Source organism: Aquarana catesbeiana, linkage group LG02 (genome assembly GCF_042186555.1).
Source record: "Aquarana catesbeiana isolate 2022-GZ linkage group LG02, ASM4218655v1, whole genome shotgun sequence".
Taxonomy (NCBI): domain Eukaryota; kingdom Metazoa; phylum Chordata; class Amphibia; order Anura; family Ranidae; genus Aquarana; species Aquarana catesbeiana.
Window position 1 is genome coordinate 158527802 of NC_133325.1, and position 19005 is coordinate 158546806.

Below are 19005 nucleotides of genomic sequence, written 5' to 3' on the forward strand. Positions count from 1 at the left end.
TGAAATCTATACTTTAGATGTACAATGACTGACTTGTATGATAAGCAGTGCAAATAGTAGTTATATTATGCAAAGTGCAATAATTCGAATTAGGCGATGAGACCTGATCACATATGTAGCTTATGTGACCACAATAAACTGCAATAGGGTTCCTGGGAGTACTACACTTTGCACATCACAGTTACCTTTTATTTGCTGTAATCAAGACAGGTACTGTATAAATTATTTTCCCTCCTTACCATGACTTTCAATACTACAGCAACTGGTTTGCACTGCTAGAATCAGCTGACTGTAATATAATGTCTTTTCTTTTCCAGAATGTAGTAAACAAGATGCACACATTCAGTGTTCCATACTCTGTGATGAAAGCCTGCCCTTTATCTTGGGTGCAGCGTGTCCATGCACATAAAGGTAACATACTATAGACACAAAGGTTTATGCATATAGGTTACTTCTCAGGTTTAGTATAGGAAAAGCATTTATATCTACGCAAAACTTTTTCTTTTTAAGTAAGGAAAGGGTTATAACTGGTACATACTGTATCCCCATACTGTTTCTATAGTTTGCAAAACTTGTGACCAGTAATGAGGGAGAATGAACACTTACAATAATAAAAACTTTTTTTTTACTGTGGACAACGGTTAGACATTCTCTCAGCTCTTTTTTTGTTTGTGACACTTTGAAGCAAATTTTCTTCACTTCTTGTCCCAATTACTGATTTCCCAAGAAACAAGAAGAAAGTTAAAATCTCCCCAACACAGAAGACAAATTGGCATCTGGTAATTTTGTTGCTAGCAGCATACCGCCCCCCATGTGACATGGCACTAAGGCTTGGTCCACACTAGCGCGGCTTCAAAGCCTTCACCGTGGCTTGCATTTTACTTCAACAGAAGTCAATGCAAGTCGTGGTGTAGTCGCACCAAAGTAGTGCAGGAACCTTTTTTTACGTCGGAGCGACTTGAGTTGCACCGATTAGAATGGTTCCATTGCCATTCATGGGGTGCGACTTGTCATGTGACTTTGAACTCTCAAGTCGCATGACAAGTCGCGGCAGTGTGAACCGGGGCCAAAGGAGAATTCCACCTTTTGAAAAAATAAATAAATGCACCCGAATATGAGCATTTAATATTTTAGCATTTAAGCTTGCAAAGCATTGCAGCTGGGATCAGTTGGTCTGTAACTGCGATCATTACAACCAGCCACCAGTCTGTACCAAGGTACAGGTTTCCAGCTATGGAGCTGAAGGAAGTAATAATGGACTAAAAGTGCAGTAACCTCAACAAATTTGTGCTTCATTAAGGACTACAGTCCCACTGCCGCAGTTAAGAACCTATGACAGCCCCTTAGTTCTGTTAACTCCCGCTGCACCATAAGATTACGAGGTAGGGGGCATGGTGGGAGGAAAATTTCACCTAATAGAAGATACATCAACACAAGGAGCATATCCTACTGACTGTAAGTTATGTCGCTTGTGCTGATTATTTTATATTTATATTATATATGTATATATTATAGAATATTTTGGCTGCACTTCCTCTGTGTTCTCTTCTCTTTGGGGAGTCCAGCAGTCTAATGCTCCCGCCATAGTTGCTGTCTCTGTTCCTATTAGTCTTCAGCACTCTGTCCTCCTACTTCAACAGGGGTGTTCTTAAGCCGGCCGTAGTTGGTCCCATTTTCTTTCCTGCAGCCATGGGTTTCAGGAAAGAAGATTGCTTGATTCTTTCATCAACACAGTCGGTGTTGATGGGGTAATCCCTCCAGCTAAGCTATTGTGTTCTCCAGGCGGGGGGGAGCCATCGCGGCTGGGAGAACACTGTGATTATTTCTAGAGGCTATAGCCGCTGTCAATATTCCCATGAAACATCCAACAAGCTTGTTGTACAATTAGCTGAAGAAGGAGTTGGGTGACACACCCTAGTTTAGGGGAATCCCTGGAGGACTCATATTGCATCTGCTATTCCACAAATGAGTGTGGATCACCATACCGAAGAACCAAAATATGCAAAGAAAACTGGGAAAGTTCCCCCCAGACAGGCAGTATGCTATCAAAAAAGATTGTTTATTGGACTCAAAATTGAATTACAAAACAAACATTGTACAACATGGTTGTACAATTAGCCTGTCCGTACTTGGTTGGAATCTCGGTCGGTCCCTGCTGAATCGGCTGAGATTAGAACCGTCTGGCAGGCTTTACTTTCTCATTTTGCATTCTTCTGAACAAAAATTAAACAGCCAAAAGTGGATAAGCGTAAAGCAATGTCGGTTTAATTTTTCACTATCATTAATTTAATATTATTAACTTTATTCATTTGTTTTATAAACCTTGGTTCTACATATAGTTTGGGATTACCTTTGTGCTTTGCCCACACATAAGTTTTCTTACGATTTCTTTAAACACATTGATTGTTACTCAGTGAAAATCTATGAACAGCATTCTGCCTATAGAATTTTCATAGAAAAAAATCAAAGTCCTGTTGTTGACTTGGGTATAGCAGCAGCTGTTCAGTGAGAATGTTGATTGTGTTGTCTAACACAGTGGTCATCAACCCTGTCCTCAGGGCTCACTAACAGGCCAGGTTTTATGTATTACATTGGGGAGATGCAGACTAGAATACTCCAATCACTGAGCAGAAAATCATATCACCTGTGATGTATTTCAGTTATCTTGCAAACCTGGCCTGTTAGTGGGCCCTGAGGACAGGGTTGATGACCACTGGTCTAACATACAATTAACTAAAGCTACTGGAGAGCTGTATACCTATTTATCAAATACAATCATGAGAAAATAAGCTGTACAGTTCCCTGCTTAATGTATTGTAAAATGGTACTATGGGCAAAAAAATGTACACATATACTGCTGTTTGTCACTTGCATTAGCACAGCAGGGTTTTTCTTCTACAGTCCTCCTGTAACATGGTTTTATTATCTGTTGGTGCTGGCAACATATTCTTTATTTTTCCGCTTTCTGTAATTTTGACAATGCTATTTGTTCTACAGTCAAATTGTGCAGCATGATTATTATGTTGTGGACTAAGTAGTCTAATTGTTTGAAATTACATTTTGAACTTCATTTTAATTTTACTTTGTAAAGGATTTTTTTTTTCTTTTGGAAAACAGGCCTAAAATATATATGAATAAAAGGCAACATTTGCAACCACCCCTGAAAACTCATTAAAGCCTCATGCACACGGGGTGTTTTTACAGCTGCTTTTAGCAGCATCAGACATTTTTTATTTAATTTTTTTTGCAGCTTAATAAAAACGCCTCTCCATGTTATTCTATGGCCTCATGCACACACAGGCTTTTAGGAGCTGTAAGTGGCATAGGCATTTTCAAGCTGCAAAAAAACCCCAGGACCAGCGTGTCCTGAGGCGCGACCTTAGAGCTGTAAACGTGGCTTAACGCTGGATACAGCCATGTTAGGCCTCGTCAATCGTTTCTCATGCCTCTATTCAAAATCAGTGGTTCCCTATGGGAGCCCATTAATGTGAATAGAAGTTGCACCAGAATTCGCATCATGATGATCCGACCCGCAGTGCTGCTTGTGTGCTGAGGATCTTAAAGGGGAACCCCTCGCCTAAATAAAAAAAAGTGGCGTGGGGTTCCCCCCCAAAGACGATACCAGACCCTTAGGTCTGGTATGGATTTTAAGGGGAACCCCACGCCAAGAAAAATGGTGTGGGGTCCCCCCAAGATCTATACCAGACCCTTATCTGAGCATGCAGCCCGGCAGGTCAGGAATGGGGGGGATAAGCGAGTGCCTCCCCCCTCCTGGACCATACCAGGCCACATGCCCTCAACATGGAGAGGGGGTTGGTGCTTTGGGGTAGGGGGGTTCTGCACCTCCCACCCCAAAGCACCTTGTCCCCAAGTTGATGGGGACAAGGGCCTCCTCCCGACAACCCTGACAGGTGGTTGTCGGGGTCTGCGGGCAGGGGGCTTATCGGAAAAGATTTTTAAAGTAATTTATTAAGGCAGCTGCAGCATCTCTTCCGGTTTCTTCTCCCTCCAGCAATGTCTTCATCCTCCAGTTCTTCCTTCTCTGCTGATGACTTCTCCCCCTCTTTGGTTCTTCTCCTCTCTGCGCTGTCTTCTCCCCCTCTTTGGTGGTTCTCCTCTCTGTGCTGTCTTCTCCCCCTCTTTGGTGGTTCTCCTCTCTGTGCTGTCTTCTCCCCCTCTTTGGTTCTTCTCCTCTCTGAGCTGTCTTCTCCCCCTCTTTGGTTCTTCTCCTCTCTGAGCTGTCTTCTCCCCCTCTTTGGTTCTTCTCCTCTCTGCGCTGTCTTCTCCCCCTCTCCAGTTCTTCTCCTCTCTGTGCTGTCTTCTGTCTCTGCTGGGTCTACTCTCTCCGCTGTCTTCTCCCTCTTTTCTTCCTTCGATGTTGTCTTGACGCGCACTCCCGATGTAATGCTAGGGTCGCCGTCTGATATAACTTGTATAGACATGAGGCGGGGCCACCCGGTGACATCATCTGGAGGCCCGCCCCTTGTGACGTCACCGCCCATCATGCACCAGGTGGTGACGTCACAAGGGGCAGGGCCTCTGAATGACATCACCGGGTGGCCACGCCCCATATCTGTATAAGCAATAGCACACAGCGGCCTTGCATTACATTGGGAGAGCGCGTTGAGACCACATTGGAGGAAGAACAGAGGGAGAAGACAGCGGAGAGAGGAGACCCGACAGAGGCAGAAGACAACAGCGACGGAGGAGGGAGGAGAACCGGAGGGAGAAGAAATCGGAAAAGAGATGCCGGAGCTTCCTTAATAAATTACTTTAGAAACCTGTATAGTGTTTTCATTGTTGACACTTTTTTTGGGTGAATGGGTAGGGGTACAATGTACCCCATACTCATTCACATAGGGTGGGGAGCCAGGTTCTGGGTGCCCCCGTCCCCATCAACATGCCCCCCTGGCCCAAAGCACCCCCCCTCCACAATGTTGAGGACATGTGGCCTGGCATGGCGCTCGCTCACCCCCCCCCCCCTTCCTGACCTGCCGGGCTGCATGCTCGGATAAGTGTCTGGTATGTATCTTGGAGGGGACCCCACGCCATTTTTTTTTATTTTATTTTTTGTGTGGGGGTTCCCCTTACAATTCATACCAGACCGAAGGGTCTAGTATTGTCTCATGAATGAATGAATAACTTGTATAGCTCTACATATGCAAACTAAATCGCCTCAAGGCGCTTAGGCAGCCAGTGTCCATATAGGTCTTCAGAAGAGATGGGTCTTGAGCTTCTACCTTCAGGTGGGAACCCGAGACCAGTTTTTTTTTTTTTTTTTTTCGTTTTGGCGAGGGATTCCCCTTTAAGATCCTCAGCACACAAGCCATGCCACTAGTCGGATCATCATGATCCGACTTCTGGTGCGACTTCTATTCAAATCAGTGGGCTCCCATAGGGATCCATTGATTATTATGAATAGAGGCAGAGAACGCTGCTAAAAGCTAGCGCGGCAAAACGTGCATTAACGCCAATGCAAAAAGATACTAAAAGCACATTTTTACAGCCGCTTTTTCCTGGCGTTGGTAGTGGCTTTGCAGCTCATTTTTTCTAACGCCCCATGTGCATGAGGCCTAATTGCCACTTTTTCTGGACAGCTTGATCTGCATGCAAACAAGAAAAGTAAAATATAAATAAAGGCATGTGAAATAGAAAAATTAGTTAATATGCTGTATACAACCATTATAATTATTAACCCCATTAAGTTGTAATAGTCCATTAAAAAAGGAACTTCGTTCCTTACAATTTTTTTCCACTATTTCATCTTGCCTTGTTTGCTGAGTTTTCTATAAAAAAAAAACACTCACCCGTCCATCATTTGCAGCATTGATCGCTACATTGCTGCACACCGTGTCCTGTGCTACTATCTTTTTACAACAGCACTCCACAGCACATGCGCCATGTGTCAAATACTTAATGGCACTTACAGGATTGATGCACGCATAGTGTGGCATTTAGTGCCAGAAGCCTCCTTGCATGATGTTGTTATGGGCTGCTGGGGTTGGGTCATACTTGCCTAGGACAGAAAGGAGCAAATGTTTGCAACAGTTGTATAGGAGGAGGGAGGAGTCTGATTAAATAAAATCCAAAGGAAAACTTAAAGCGGAACTATGCTCACCTTCTTTTCAGAGGTGCTGTCTCCTGGAGTTCCTCCCGACCCCTGTCATCTTTGGCCGAATTGGCTTCCTGGTACTGATCTTCGGCCATTTTCATTGGCCCAGCTGAGATGATGTCACTCCCACGCATATGTGGAAGTTCATTAATCTTGGCATTGCTGAAATTTGTACTCTGAGCTGTGTTGTACAGGGCATACAGGCAGATAATGAAATTTTAATGCAGGAGTGACATTGTATGTTTCTTCTACATTAAAATCCTGCCTGTTTGCAAATATTTTTTTTTTCGTACATAAAGTTCCACTTTCAGTATCATTCGATTGTCTCCTTTGCTTATCTAGTTGCTGTTTACGTTGTGTCACTGACTTTTAGAGAATGTATTATTTTTGTACCAAGTGACAGTTATTGTAACTTGTATGTCATGCTGCAGCAGTAGTGACCATTAAATGAAAGGAAGCTTTTATGGCTAAATACACACAGGCACTTTTCAGTCTCTGAAAATGTGCTCATCAGCTCGAAATCCCTTGTTTATACTGTTGTGGAAGATTGTTTTGCGGCTGTTGACAGAGAAGTCTCTGGAGAGTTATTTTGCACAGGCTTACCAGAAAAACGGCTTAACAGGGCAGTTCAATCTGTTTAAATCGATAGAGGAGATCAATCAGTCAAATTTTCATCTATGCATTTTAAGTGTGACATTGTACGATTGAGATCTACCACTGAGCCAGGTGAGAAAAAATCCCATATATGCTAGGTCACATAAATCAATGTAATGGAAACCAAGATTCCCCATGGGACATCCTCATCCCACAACCACATTGCTGTGGCTGAGCTGTTGCTGTCATTTTCTTGTCCCGTTAACAGGGCATCAGAACTTGGGAGCTGGAGACAGCCATGCAGTGTAACAGGATGGTTCCAACGTACAGTTTTTTGTAGCTGTAAAGCAAAAATGCAATAATACATGTGGATTATATTTCAGATGTTTTAAATCATTTTCATGGACAAAGCATTCATTAAATATTAGATTAGTGCTTTACTGTCTTGAAGAGGAAGAAGCTAGCTCTAATAGAGTTCTCCAGTTTCTTTATCACCAGTGATTTAATTTTAGTTCATGAGTGTTAGACTCAATGACTGCTTAATTGATGTGTTTCTGATATGCTGGAATTTTATGGTTTTCATTTTGCAAAAGAAAGCATTGAAGGAAACAGATATTGCTTATGAAGACAGGCCACTGATAAAGCCATGAATAAGTCTTTGTCATTTCTTGTATTCCAGCCAGGGTTGCTGTAGTGAAATGTCGGGACCTGCACTGGGCAATGATCGCACATCGAGAACAGAAGGATATCAGTTTGGCCTCACTCCGCATGCTCATTGTGACAGATGGTGCTAATCCGTGTATGTGTCATGACATTTATGTACTATGATAATGATAAGAGTGTATTCTTGAAGGACAACAGCAGCATTCTGCCATGCCTAATCGGTCTTGGGGATTTTGCTTGCAATAGCTGCTTCAAAACTGCTGACCTTTCTTTAGTCAGTAATTCATTATAGGAACTAGAAAATTTTATGGAAAGAATCTCACACTGATAGCATTTCCCATCTTTCAGCTCAGATCATGTGTGATAATACAAAGCACTCTTTTTAGTAAATGGCTGTGCATAAACTTGGGCGCCAGGGCTGGACTGGGACACAAATTTGGCCCTTGACTTCCTCATGACTGGCCCACTTTAATTTTGAGTGTCCCCAACAGCGCCCCCCTTACATCAGAGTGTCCCCAACAGCGCCCCCCTTACATCAGAGTGTCCCCAACAGAGTCCCCCTTACATCAGAGTGTCCCCAACATCAGAGTGTCCCCAACAGCGTCCCCCTTACATCAGAGTGTCCCAATCAGCAGCTCCCTTCACAGAGAGTCCCCACCAGCAGCCCACTTCACATAGCAGTCCCCACCAGCAGCCCACTTTACATCAGAGTCCCCACCAGCAGCCCACTTCACATAGCAGTCCCCACCAGCAGCTCCCTTCACATCAGAGTCCCCACCAGCAGCCCACTTCACATAGCAGTCCCCACCAGCAGCCCACTTTACATCAGAGTCCCCACCAGCAGCTCCCTTCACATCAGAGTCCCCACCAGCAGCTCCCTTCACATCAGAGTCCCCACCAGCAGCTCCCTTCACATCAGAGTCCCCACCAGCAGCTCCCTTCACATCAGAGTCCCCACCAGCAGCCCACTTCACATAGCAGTCCCCACCAGCAGCCCACTTCACATCACAGTCCCCATCAGAGAGCCCCCATCAGCAGCCCTTCACATCAGTGTCCTCCCTCTCCTCCCCCTCCCACATGTACTCACCGTTTTGAAGGCAGCTTCTCGTTCCTCTCTCCAGTCATGTGATAACAAGTGATAGGGGAGAGAGGAAGGAAAGTCTGCCATTGGTCTATCTCCCCCTGCAGGCTGGAGGGAGCATAACGCCTAATGGAAGGAAGCTTCTCCTCCTGACAGGAGTGAAATTGCGATCACTCACTGTCAGAGAGGAGCGGCTCCAGGACTGCACCTGACTGGCCCACTGAGCCATCAGCCCACCGGGAATCTCCCGGTAGTCCCTATGGCCAGTACAGGCCTGTTGGGCGCTCGTGTCATGCATGTTTGTTACTCAGCAGGTAATGCTAGCCATAAACACTTGTATTCCCTCGTCCATGCAAAACACAGTGAATGGAGGAATTTACACGGCTGGCTAGTGTATTCAGACAGCCGAAGCACCTGCAGCTGCCTGAATACCTGAACAGAAACTACACCTGATTGGATGCAGTCACAGTTTTCCACCCGGCTGCTTTAATTTTGAAGTCACCATTTGTTGAGTCAGGGGGTGTTGACAGGGTCACCCACAGCTCGAAATTCCAGCCATGTATGGCCAACTTAACTCTAGGCGTCAACCTCATTTTAACCAACTTTACCATTCTTTGACAATTAACATGGCAATCTCATAACTATGGGCTACCTGGAAGTAAACCCGTGGCTGTTCCAGAAACAGATATATATACTGGTATCACCATTGCCTGCTTTGTTTTCATGGAAAGCACCCCTCTAACCTTAATATCTAAGGTGCAGTGTTGGGGCTAGTCTGCATTTGGTGTCAGAGCCCCACATGCACGTGTTTGTGCTGAAAACATTTTTTTGGTAAAGAACTTATGCATCAGCCTCAAGAAAGTTACTCTCCATCTTTGAACAGCACACTCTTTACAGATACTAAGTTAGTCTGTTTCAGTTTGGTGTCCTAAGAATGTAGAACATAGGACACTCTTTTGGTATGTAATAGGTTTTATTATATTTTTATCCGTTTTAATCTCCAGTTTGGATTTCATCCAAATTGATAGGTCAGTCTTATAGCTAAATCATCCAGTATTCATATTTATGCGGATTTTCTTACAGGGTCTGTCTCATCTTGTGATGCTTTCTTGAGTCTTTTTCAAAATTATGGGTTGAAACCTGAAGCAATTTGCCCATGTGCCACGTCCCCAGAAGCCATGACAGTAGCCATTCGAAGGTGAGGTTGACATTGGCTGGCTCAGCCTTCACAGAAAAACGTTTTGCCTAAAGTGGTTCTAATGTTTCTAAAATGCCAAAAAGTCCTTTAACGTTTACTTTGCTGAAATACATTAGTAGTTGCATGTTGGAATCCTCAAATTTGTTGTGCAAACTTAGGCTGTAGTTTGAATTGAGTTGAATGTCTACGGTATACTACATTGACATTGTCATATATGAACCTGTGGACTGGGCAGCACAGTGATTAAAGAGGAAGTAAAGTCACACTTTTTTTTATTTTTTCTGACCTGCAAAAGTAAAGGGATAATGTGCTAGTATGCATCACATACTAGCACATTATGTTAAATTTACCTGCAAATGAAGCCCTCGTTGTCCCCGCTGGAGGCCTCATCCATCTTCGCCCTTCTTCCTTCCCGGGTCCGCAGACTCCGGCTGTGTGACTGGCCGGAGTTGCGTGACGTCACTCCCGTGCATGCATGCAGGAGCCGCCGGTCATGGTACAGGCTTCTCAAGAAACGGCACAGGGGGTCGTTCCTTCAGAGCACATGCGCCGATGATGTAATCGGCTGCATATACAGTAAATATCTCCTAAACGGTGCATGTTTAAGAGATATTTACAGTACCTATAGGTAAGCTTTATTATAGGCTTACCTATAGGTACAATATGTGCATGGGGCTTTACTTCTTCTTAAAGTGGTTAGCACTTTTTGCCTGGCAGCTTTACAATTCTGGTTTGATTTCCATCAATGAAACCCTGTGCACGTATTCCTTATGTTCCCCGTTTTGGTGTGGGTTTTCTATGGGTACTTCGGGATTCTCCTACAATCCACAAACATACACTATATTACCAAAAGTATTGGAGCACCTGCCTTTGCACACACATTAACTTTAATGGCATCCCATTCTTAGTCCGTAGGGTTCAATTTTGAGTTGACCCAACCCTTGCATCTACAACAGCTTCAACTCTTCTGGAAAGGCTGTCCACAGTGTTTAGGTGTGTGTCTATGGGAATGTTTGACCATTCTTCCAGAAGCGCATTTGCAAGGTCAGGCACTGATGTGGACGAGAAGGCCTGGCTTGCAGTCTTCATTCTAATTCTTCCCAAAGGTGTTCTGTTGGGTTTAGGTCAGGACTCTGTGCAGGCCAGTCAAGTTCCTCCACCCCAAACTTGCTCATCCATATCTTTATGGCCCTTGCTTTGTGCACCGGTCCAAATCGTTTGGACGGGGGATTATGGTGTGGGGTTGTTTTTCAGAGTTTGGGCTTGGCCCCTTAGTGAAGTGAAGGGAACTCTTAAGGCATCAGCATACCAAAAAATCTTGGAAAATTTTATGCTCCCAAATTTGTGGGAACAGTTTGGGGATGGCCCCTTCCTGTTCAACATGACTGTGCACCTATGCACAAAGCAAGGTCCATAAAGACATGGATGAGCAAGTTTGGGGTGGATGAACTTGACTGGCCTGCACAGAGTCCTGACCTCAACCCAATAGAACACCTTTGGGAATAATTAGAGCAGAGACTGCAAGTCAGGCCTTCTTGTCCACATCAGTGACTGACCTCACAAGTGTACTTCTGGAAGAATGGTCAAACATTCCCATAGACACACTCCTAATCCTTGTGGACAGCCTTCCCAGAAGAGTTTAGGCTGTTATAGCTGCAACAGGGTGGGTCAACTCAATATTGAGCTCTACGGACTAAGTCTGTTATGCCAATAAAGTTCAAGTGCGTGTAAAGGCAAGCGTCCCAATACTTTAGGTAATATAGTGTAGCACTACCTTACTGGCTTCCAACTAAACCGGTCCTACTTGGTTCATGTGTATGTCCGTGATAAGGATTTTAAATGGACGCTGTCATCATAGATTAATGGAGACTGCCTTTATTAATCTTTTCTTTGAGAATAATAATTCCCTGGTTGTCACTTTGATGCTTTGACTTCAGTACTGTTTGACTCGCTGGCCCTGAATAAATGTAGAGGTAAGTAGCTCTGACACTTTTCTGACATTTCCAGCATGCTTTTTCTGGGACCGAGATATATTGAAGTCAGCACAGCCAGGCATTTAGCATTTCAGAAGGAAGCCTGCAGTGGCAGCCCCCATATTTCTCTTGTGACAGAATCAATTTAAGTTTCTATGTGAGCCGGTAGGTACTAATATGAATAGTTCAATGTGCCCCTAAAACTATAGTGGAAATCATCTATGCTTTGTATAGAAAAACATAAAACATATCATGCTGATGACAGTGGCAAAAGTCTATGAACTTCTATTATTTAATCGTCATTATAGGCCAGGAGTACCTGGTGCTCCACTGCCAGGAAGAGCAATTTTGTCTATGAACGGGTTGAGCTATGGTGTTATTCGGGTGAATACAGAAGACAAGAATTCTGCTCTCACAGTACAAGATGTTGGACATGTAATGCCAGGAGGTGAGCACCTGAGTTTGTGATATACTTCTAATTGTTTCCTTTACAGGCAGATGCAATGTGACAAGGCTTACACACTAATACTACTTACTAGCTGATCTTATTTTCTGGTACATCTAGTTTTGTGCTTTGGATAGGGTAGTAGAAATATACTAGGCATCAGTGGCGGCTGGTGCTCCATCGGTCAGAGGTGGGGGTCTTGGGGAGGCAGATGGACCTGACAACCCATCCTCTCTCTCCAGCCCACTTCCTGATTGGCCGGGAAGAGAATCGGTGTGATAATAGTGCTAATTCATTTGCAATTGTCACACAAATGGATGGACTCGGAGCGCAGTACTCTGCCCCCCAGCCCACCATTTTTTGAAGCCTATTAGAGCCTCTGGCTCTAATCACGTGCTTCAAAACCCCCCTTATTGGAATCCATAGTATGTAGATCAGGGGGCTGGATGCATGGATAGGGGTGGCGGTGCCCGTGCGCCCCTAATGAACGGGCCGCCACTGCTAGGCATTCTTTTGTCATGCTTTAGCACTCCTCTTTTGTGACAGATCATATATAATCCTGGAAACCAACTAATGCATTCTTGAAGTAAGAGTTTTAGTTTTGGATAGAGTGGAGAGGGATTAAAACTCTTGGCAGGTTTCTATTGCTGTCTGTGTCCCCATTAGGGAAATTCACTCTCTCTAGTTGTCCTGTTTATCATCAAATGTGAAACTAAAAGAAAATCCCAAATTTTGGTTTACGTCACAGCAGGAATAGAGAGGAGATCTTTCAGTGGGGACACCAGTTCTAGTTACCCCGGTGACACCCCGGGATTCCCTCTTGCTTCCTGTTTTGCTACAGGACAGGATGTGAAAGGGAATCTCTGCAATGGGACACAGATGGCAAAAAACTGACACGGGTTATAACCCTCCTTTTCTGTTTCCAAAATGGGGGAAAAAAAAGCTTCACCTTTAGTGTCACTTTAAGGTTATAACTGAAAACATTGTTAAGCAGGTATTGTTTTCTATCACATATTTCGATGTGTATTTTTAAGGATGAATTAACTTTAAGACTACATGCACATGGGCGTATTTTGCCTGCCCAGCGTAAAGACACTTGACACATAAAGTAGCGCACGAGTACAAACGGGGAATGTATTACCTATCTCTGTGCATACACATATACCGTATCTTCATACAGCCTTCACTCATTCATGTCTATTGACGGCTGTATGGCACTCTAGGACATCCAGGAAAACAGAAAAAAATGGCTCTTTACGGGCAAATACACCTATGTGCATGTAGCCTTAAGCAGTATTAAGCCCAATAGCAAACATTTATTATATTGCAGCTCACCAGTTCTTAGATGTGATGACTGTATCATTTTTCTTTTTTAGGCTTTGTTTCCTTTTATTTTTTGATATGGCCAGTAAGTCCATTGTTTTTCAAAAGAACAAGCTGTCCTCCAATAGTGCATTTAACCCCCCCCCCCCCAGAGCACTGTAATACAGGAGTGTTTGGTATGATTGGTAAGCTGCAATATATTATATTTTTGGTCTGGGGTTTAATGCACTTACCCTTAGCGTGCCCTGCCATGGTTACATCTCTGGGTTCTTCAATGTGTGTGGCCTGCATAGCACTGTACATCTCTGTTTAGAAATCTTCCCAGTGGGTCAGTTCACTTTTCATGGATTTTCTATTGATGTCAAATGCACACATGTGCAGAGGGCAAGGCCAGCAAATGGGAATGCAATGCTGTGCAGTGCTACAAAGGTCACACAGCATAGAACACCAGGGATATCTGATTTAGGCATATAAGGAGAAATGTGATGGTAAAGCATGTTAAGTGTACATGCATGAATTAGACATTCAGGTATAGTAACTGTGATCTGCAAATATTACATTTTGTGCACACTTGGGCCTCTTGCACACTACAGCTTGAAAAAGTACAGCGCTTTGTTGTTTTTTGCTAAAATGCAGCCCATTGTTTACAGTTTGCCTGTAAATAAGCGCTGCATATTCATGAATTAAAAAAAAAACAAGAGAAAAATCTGCATTCCAGATCAGTATTTTGCACCGGTGCACATAAATATGTTCATGTGAGTATGGGTATGAATACAAAAACATTCTGGGAGCTAGAATCTGAGAATACGATTACGTGCGTTCGAATATGTGCAAGTGCGCTCAAATACATTTAACAAAAACGTCTGAAACTACGTCCAAAAATGCAGATGTTCAAACATCAGTACCGTGTGTAAGACGTCTTTAGTATTTTTTATATTATTTCCCTTAAAGTAATTTTTTTGTGCTTTCTTTTAGGTGTGATGTGTATAATAAAACCTGAAGGTCTGCCTCAGTTATGTAAAACTGATGAGATAGGCGAGATCTGTGTCAGTTATAGAGGGGGAGGTATTTCCTACTATGGATTGGCAGGAGTTACAAAGAATACATTTGAGGTAAGTTGGTTTCATAGGCATTATCTAGCATGGTGTAAATGCAGCTTTGAACACAGCCTGAGGACTCCATGCAACTGAGTTTAGGAGGATTGGTCCATCCAAAACTGTTAATGAAGATTTTTATCATTTCTGGTTTGTTGAAACAACAAACCGCTTCTTTTGGCTACCTGAGATTTTGGTGATGAGAGCCTTCCACCTGAATTTCCAGGACAAAGGGATGTTGCCATGGGACTTTACATCAAGAAGAATACAATAAACAATAAACCAGAATAAATAGAAATACATTTGGTGATGGAGAGGTGTACTGCTTATGTTTAACCCAAAATGATGATTATAGCAGAACTGTAACCTCAAAAGCTTGTAGCACCACTCAAAGCAAAAGGCACTTTCCCTGGTCTCTGGGTATAAGGGGTGCTGCCATGGAAGTAACTCTTCTAGTTACTGCATGCGAGACGCCGCTCTCCCAGCGTGACCAATGTATGATGTTAAGCGGCTTCAACCAGCTCTGCTCCTCCAACCGTTTCTCACTGACTTGTTTCGCCCTGCCTACTGGGGGCTTCATCATGGAGGTGGGGACCAAGAGCAGGATGGAGATTCTTAAACATCATCAGCCGCTATGAAATAAGGGGTGAGAAGTGGAACAAGTGAAGAAAATGATTGTGCTGTTGACGAGGGAAAAAAAGGCATATTAAATTAAGAGTGGGGTAAGGAAATTAAAAGGTGAAAAATAAAAGAAAATGTACCAACTGAAAAACTAATCGAGTAAAATAAAAAAACGGGAAAATAAATGTGATGAAAGTGAAGAAAAAAGGAAAGGAAAAAATATGAACTAAAAAATAACAATAAGAAAAAAAAACTAACAAAACACATTTATTTTTCTTTCATTTCACTTTTACTTTATTTTTCAATTCTTTCATCATTTTTTTTTTTTTTTTTTTTACATTTTTATTTTGTTTCATGTTCTATTTTTGTATTTATTTTTTCACATTGAATTTCTTAATTTTTTTTCTTTCTTTTCTCATTTTCACATTCATTTTTTTTTTCTATTGTTTTTTCATTTTTCTTTTTTCTTCTTTTTATTTAATTTGATTTACCCATTTTTATTTTACTCATCTAGTTTTTCAATTGGTACTTTTTCTTTTTTTTTTGATCTTTTTATTACTCAACATTTAATTTCATATGCCTTTTGTAGTTAAAGGAGCATTGCTGGTTGAGGCTTCTTAATATTGTACATTGGTCGGTCAGGGAAAGCAGCGTCTCACATGCAGCAACATTGATATAGCTGGACTGTACCCATCCAGCGAATTGGCTGATGTTTTCAGATTCAGTAGCCATGAATCCGCCTGATACATGTTGTAGCTCAGTACATATGATCTGGTTCACTCCTGACTTCCAACATCTGTGAATACAGTTTTCTGACACATTTCAAGCACTAATGGAAATAGAATTATTATTATTATAGTATTATTATTATTTTATTTTGTTCAGTTGTATGCTAAACAAATTTTAGGGCATATTTTAAGATGTATGGTCATACAGCACAATATATCATTGCATTTGGGGCTACCGGGAGGCCCAACTGTGCAATTTTGCCCATAGGAGTGAATTACAAAATAAACTTGTATGTAGGTATATGCATGAAAATTATGGTATTTGTGTTTACACATGCATATATGGATGTAGCTCCCTGAATGCAGAAATTCTGTTTGTGTGCATGAGCCCTTAAAATGTTTTATTGTATGTAGCTGTGTGCGTTTAGACATAATGCTTTGCACATCAACTAAAATTACAAGTCAGGCTGACCGTGGCAATGAATGCCTGTAGTAGCTGATGGGATGAAATAGAGCTGGAGTGACTGATTCAAATAATGCAAGCAATTTGATGTCTGAAGCTCTGGCAGAGTCATATTACATGTGCTGATGTTGGTTGTGGTAAATATTTAAACAGGGAACTAAAGATCAGATAGAATTTAGTTTTGTGTCAGGGGATGAAGGTTAGAATCCACAGGGATGTAACGGTAAACACAGAGAAGAGAATCCCATACATACATATTGGATGTATGGCCCCGTATTGGATGTATTGCCCCATACACACAGGCCGAATGCCAGACGTCATTCCGCCCGTGGGTATATCAGACGGTCCACCAGAAGCCAGCTTCTAGTGGAGGGGCATTTCGGGTTGAACGAAAAAAAACTTAAGTCTGGCCACACGTAAGGAAATTTTCTTTCCTTCAGACACGGGTTGAAAGAAAATCACTCAATTATCCCATCAACACAGTCGTTGTTGATGGGGGAATCCCTCCCGCTGGGCTGTTGTATTTTGACAGCAGGAGGTTTCCCCGCCATCAGAATACAATGAATACTGCTGTGGGCTATAACTAGCAGCAGTAATCGTACGAAAAAAAACTGGCTGGCTGTACTGGGGTCAACCGATAGATCAACTTCAGTACAACCAGCATGCCCATATAAATAAATTGAAATCTTGATTTGTCTATGGCTGCCTTAAAGTGATTGTAAGGTTTTTTTTTTTTTTTTAAATAGCAAACATGTCATGCTTACCTCTACTGTGCAGCTAGTTTTGCACAGAGTGACCCCCGAACCTCATCTTCTGGGGTCCCCCGGCGGCTGTAGCTGCTCTTCCCCACTTCAGATAACCTCCTAGGATAAGCGTTCTCCCGAGGGTTTACCTTGCAGGTGCGCTCCCGAGTCCAGCATTTGTGTCCATAGACACGAATGGCGAACTCGGCCCTGACCCCCTGCGCTTGCGTCATTGGATTTGGTTGACAGCAGCGGGAGCCAATGGCTGCGCTGCTATCAGTATATCCAATCAAGAGCTGGGACGGGGAGAGAGGGAGAGCGCGTCTCCGCCGACAGAAATACGAGGCTAAGGTAAGTAAACCTGGGGGGGGGCGGTCACTGCCAGGTGAAAAAGCATGATTTACATCCCCTTTAAGGAAGCTGATAGACCGAACTGACTGCACAGACTGGGACCAGTTTTCCAAGTATGATAGAGATGTCTGTTAGCACCCTACAGAAAAAATTTACATGTTTTGTGATTAATATTAATATTATTGCTATAGAAATATATATGGTCCCCCATGGTATTGTGTTCTTTTCTCCAGGTCTTACCAGTTAGTGCCACTGGGACCCCAGTTGGAGACACTCCTTTCACAAGGACTGGATTACTGGGATTTGTAGGACCTGTAAGTAGTGGGATCTCTATTTTTGCTATGGTCTGTAGTAAATATTTAAGAACTGTATACTTTACATAAATGCAAGCCTTCCATTAGGATTTGTTCTGCTTTAATCACTTCAGCTCCGGAAGGTCATCCCCCCCCAATCATGACCAGGCCATTTTTTGCGATACGGCACTGCGTTACTTTAACTGACAATTGTGCAGTCATGCAAGGCTGTACACAAATAAAATTGATGTCCGTTTTTTCCCACAAATAGAGCTTTTTTGGGGGACATTTGATCACCTCCTGCGATTTTTATTTTGTGCACTATAAACAATAAAAAGCCAATTTAAAAAAAAAAATACTATTTTTTACATTCTGCTATAAAACACATCTAATTAAAAAAGTAAAAAAATATAATTTCATCATCATTGTAGGCCAATATGTATTCTGCTACATATTTTTGGTAAAGAAAATCCTAATAAGTGCATATTGATTAGTTTACGCAAAAGTTATAGCGTCTACAAACTATGGGATATTTTTATGGAATTTTTATTTACTTTTTACTTTTTACATGTAATGGCAGCGATCAGCGACTTATAGCGGGACTGCGATATTGCTGGGTACCAGTGACACTAATACAGTGATCAGTGCTTAAAAATATGCACTGTCACTGTACTAATGACACTGGCAGGGAAGGGGTTAACCAGGGCGATCAAAGGGTTAAATGTGTCCCTAGGGAGTGCTTGCTAACTGTGTTGGGGGGGTGCTTTAACTGTGTGAAGACAGAGATCTGTGTGAAGACAGAGATCTGTGTTCCTGCTTAGCAGAAACACAGGATTGCTGTCTTCCCTTGTCATAGAACGGCAATCTGCCTTGCTTACATAGGCAGACTGCCGTTCTCTCGGGAACGATCGGTCGCTGATTGGCTCCGGCTTTGTCCAATCACACGGAAGAACAAAATCACGTAGCTGTATGTGAGTTCGCCTAGAATAGCCACCGTCCCGCAGTATATGTACTTGGGGTGGTCGGCAAGTGGTTAAATCGGTGCTGTTCAGCATTTTAATGCTATAGCTCCAAGTGGCAGCAAGGGCCCTTGGAATCGGCTTGTTCTTGTTTTAAGGTGGTAAGTAGAAATACTAAAACCCAACATAATGAATGTTATATAAATTATCTCTGGAGTGCCAGCATTGCTTCTGGGTACCCAAATCTGCTCTACATCAAACTACTCCTTGGGTCTCACTGTAACAGCGTGCCCTTTGTAGATCTCACAAAAGTATTATTATTCAGGATTTATATAGCGCCAACAGTTTGCGCAGCACTTTACAA

At 42.8% G+C, this 19005-nt stretch overlaps 1 protein-coding gene across 3 annotated transcripts in view; it reads left to right on the forward strand.

Annotated features, from left to right (window-relative positions):
- DIP2B (disco interacting protein 2 homolog B) overlaps positions 1-19005 on the forward strand; it is a 365089-nt gene that overhangs the window by 259597 nt on the left and 86487 nt on the right. For all 3 annotated transcript variants that reach the window (XM_073613683.1, XM_073613684.1, XM_073613685.1), the window contains 6 exons: positions 318-411; positions 7386-7505; positions 9534-9648; positions 11930-12069; positions 14365-14501; positions 17623-17703. In XM_073613683.1, coding sequence (XP_073469784.1) covers positions 318-411; positions 7386-7505; positions 9534-9648; positions 11930-12069; positions 14365-14501; positions 17623-17703 — 687 coding nt within the window. The remainder of the gene's footprint in view (positions 1-317; positions 412-7385; positions 7506-9533; positions 9649-11929; positions 12070-14364; positions 14502-17622; positions 17704-19005) is intronic.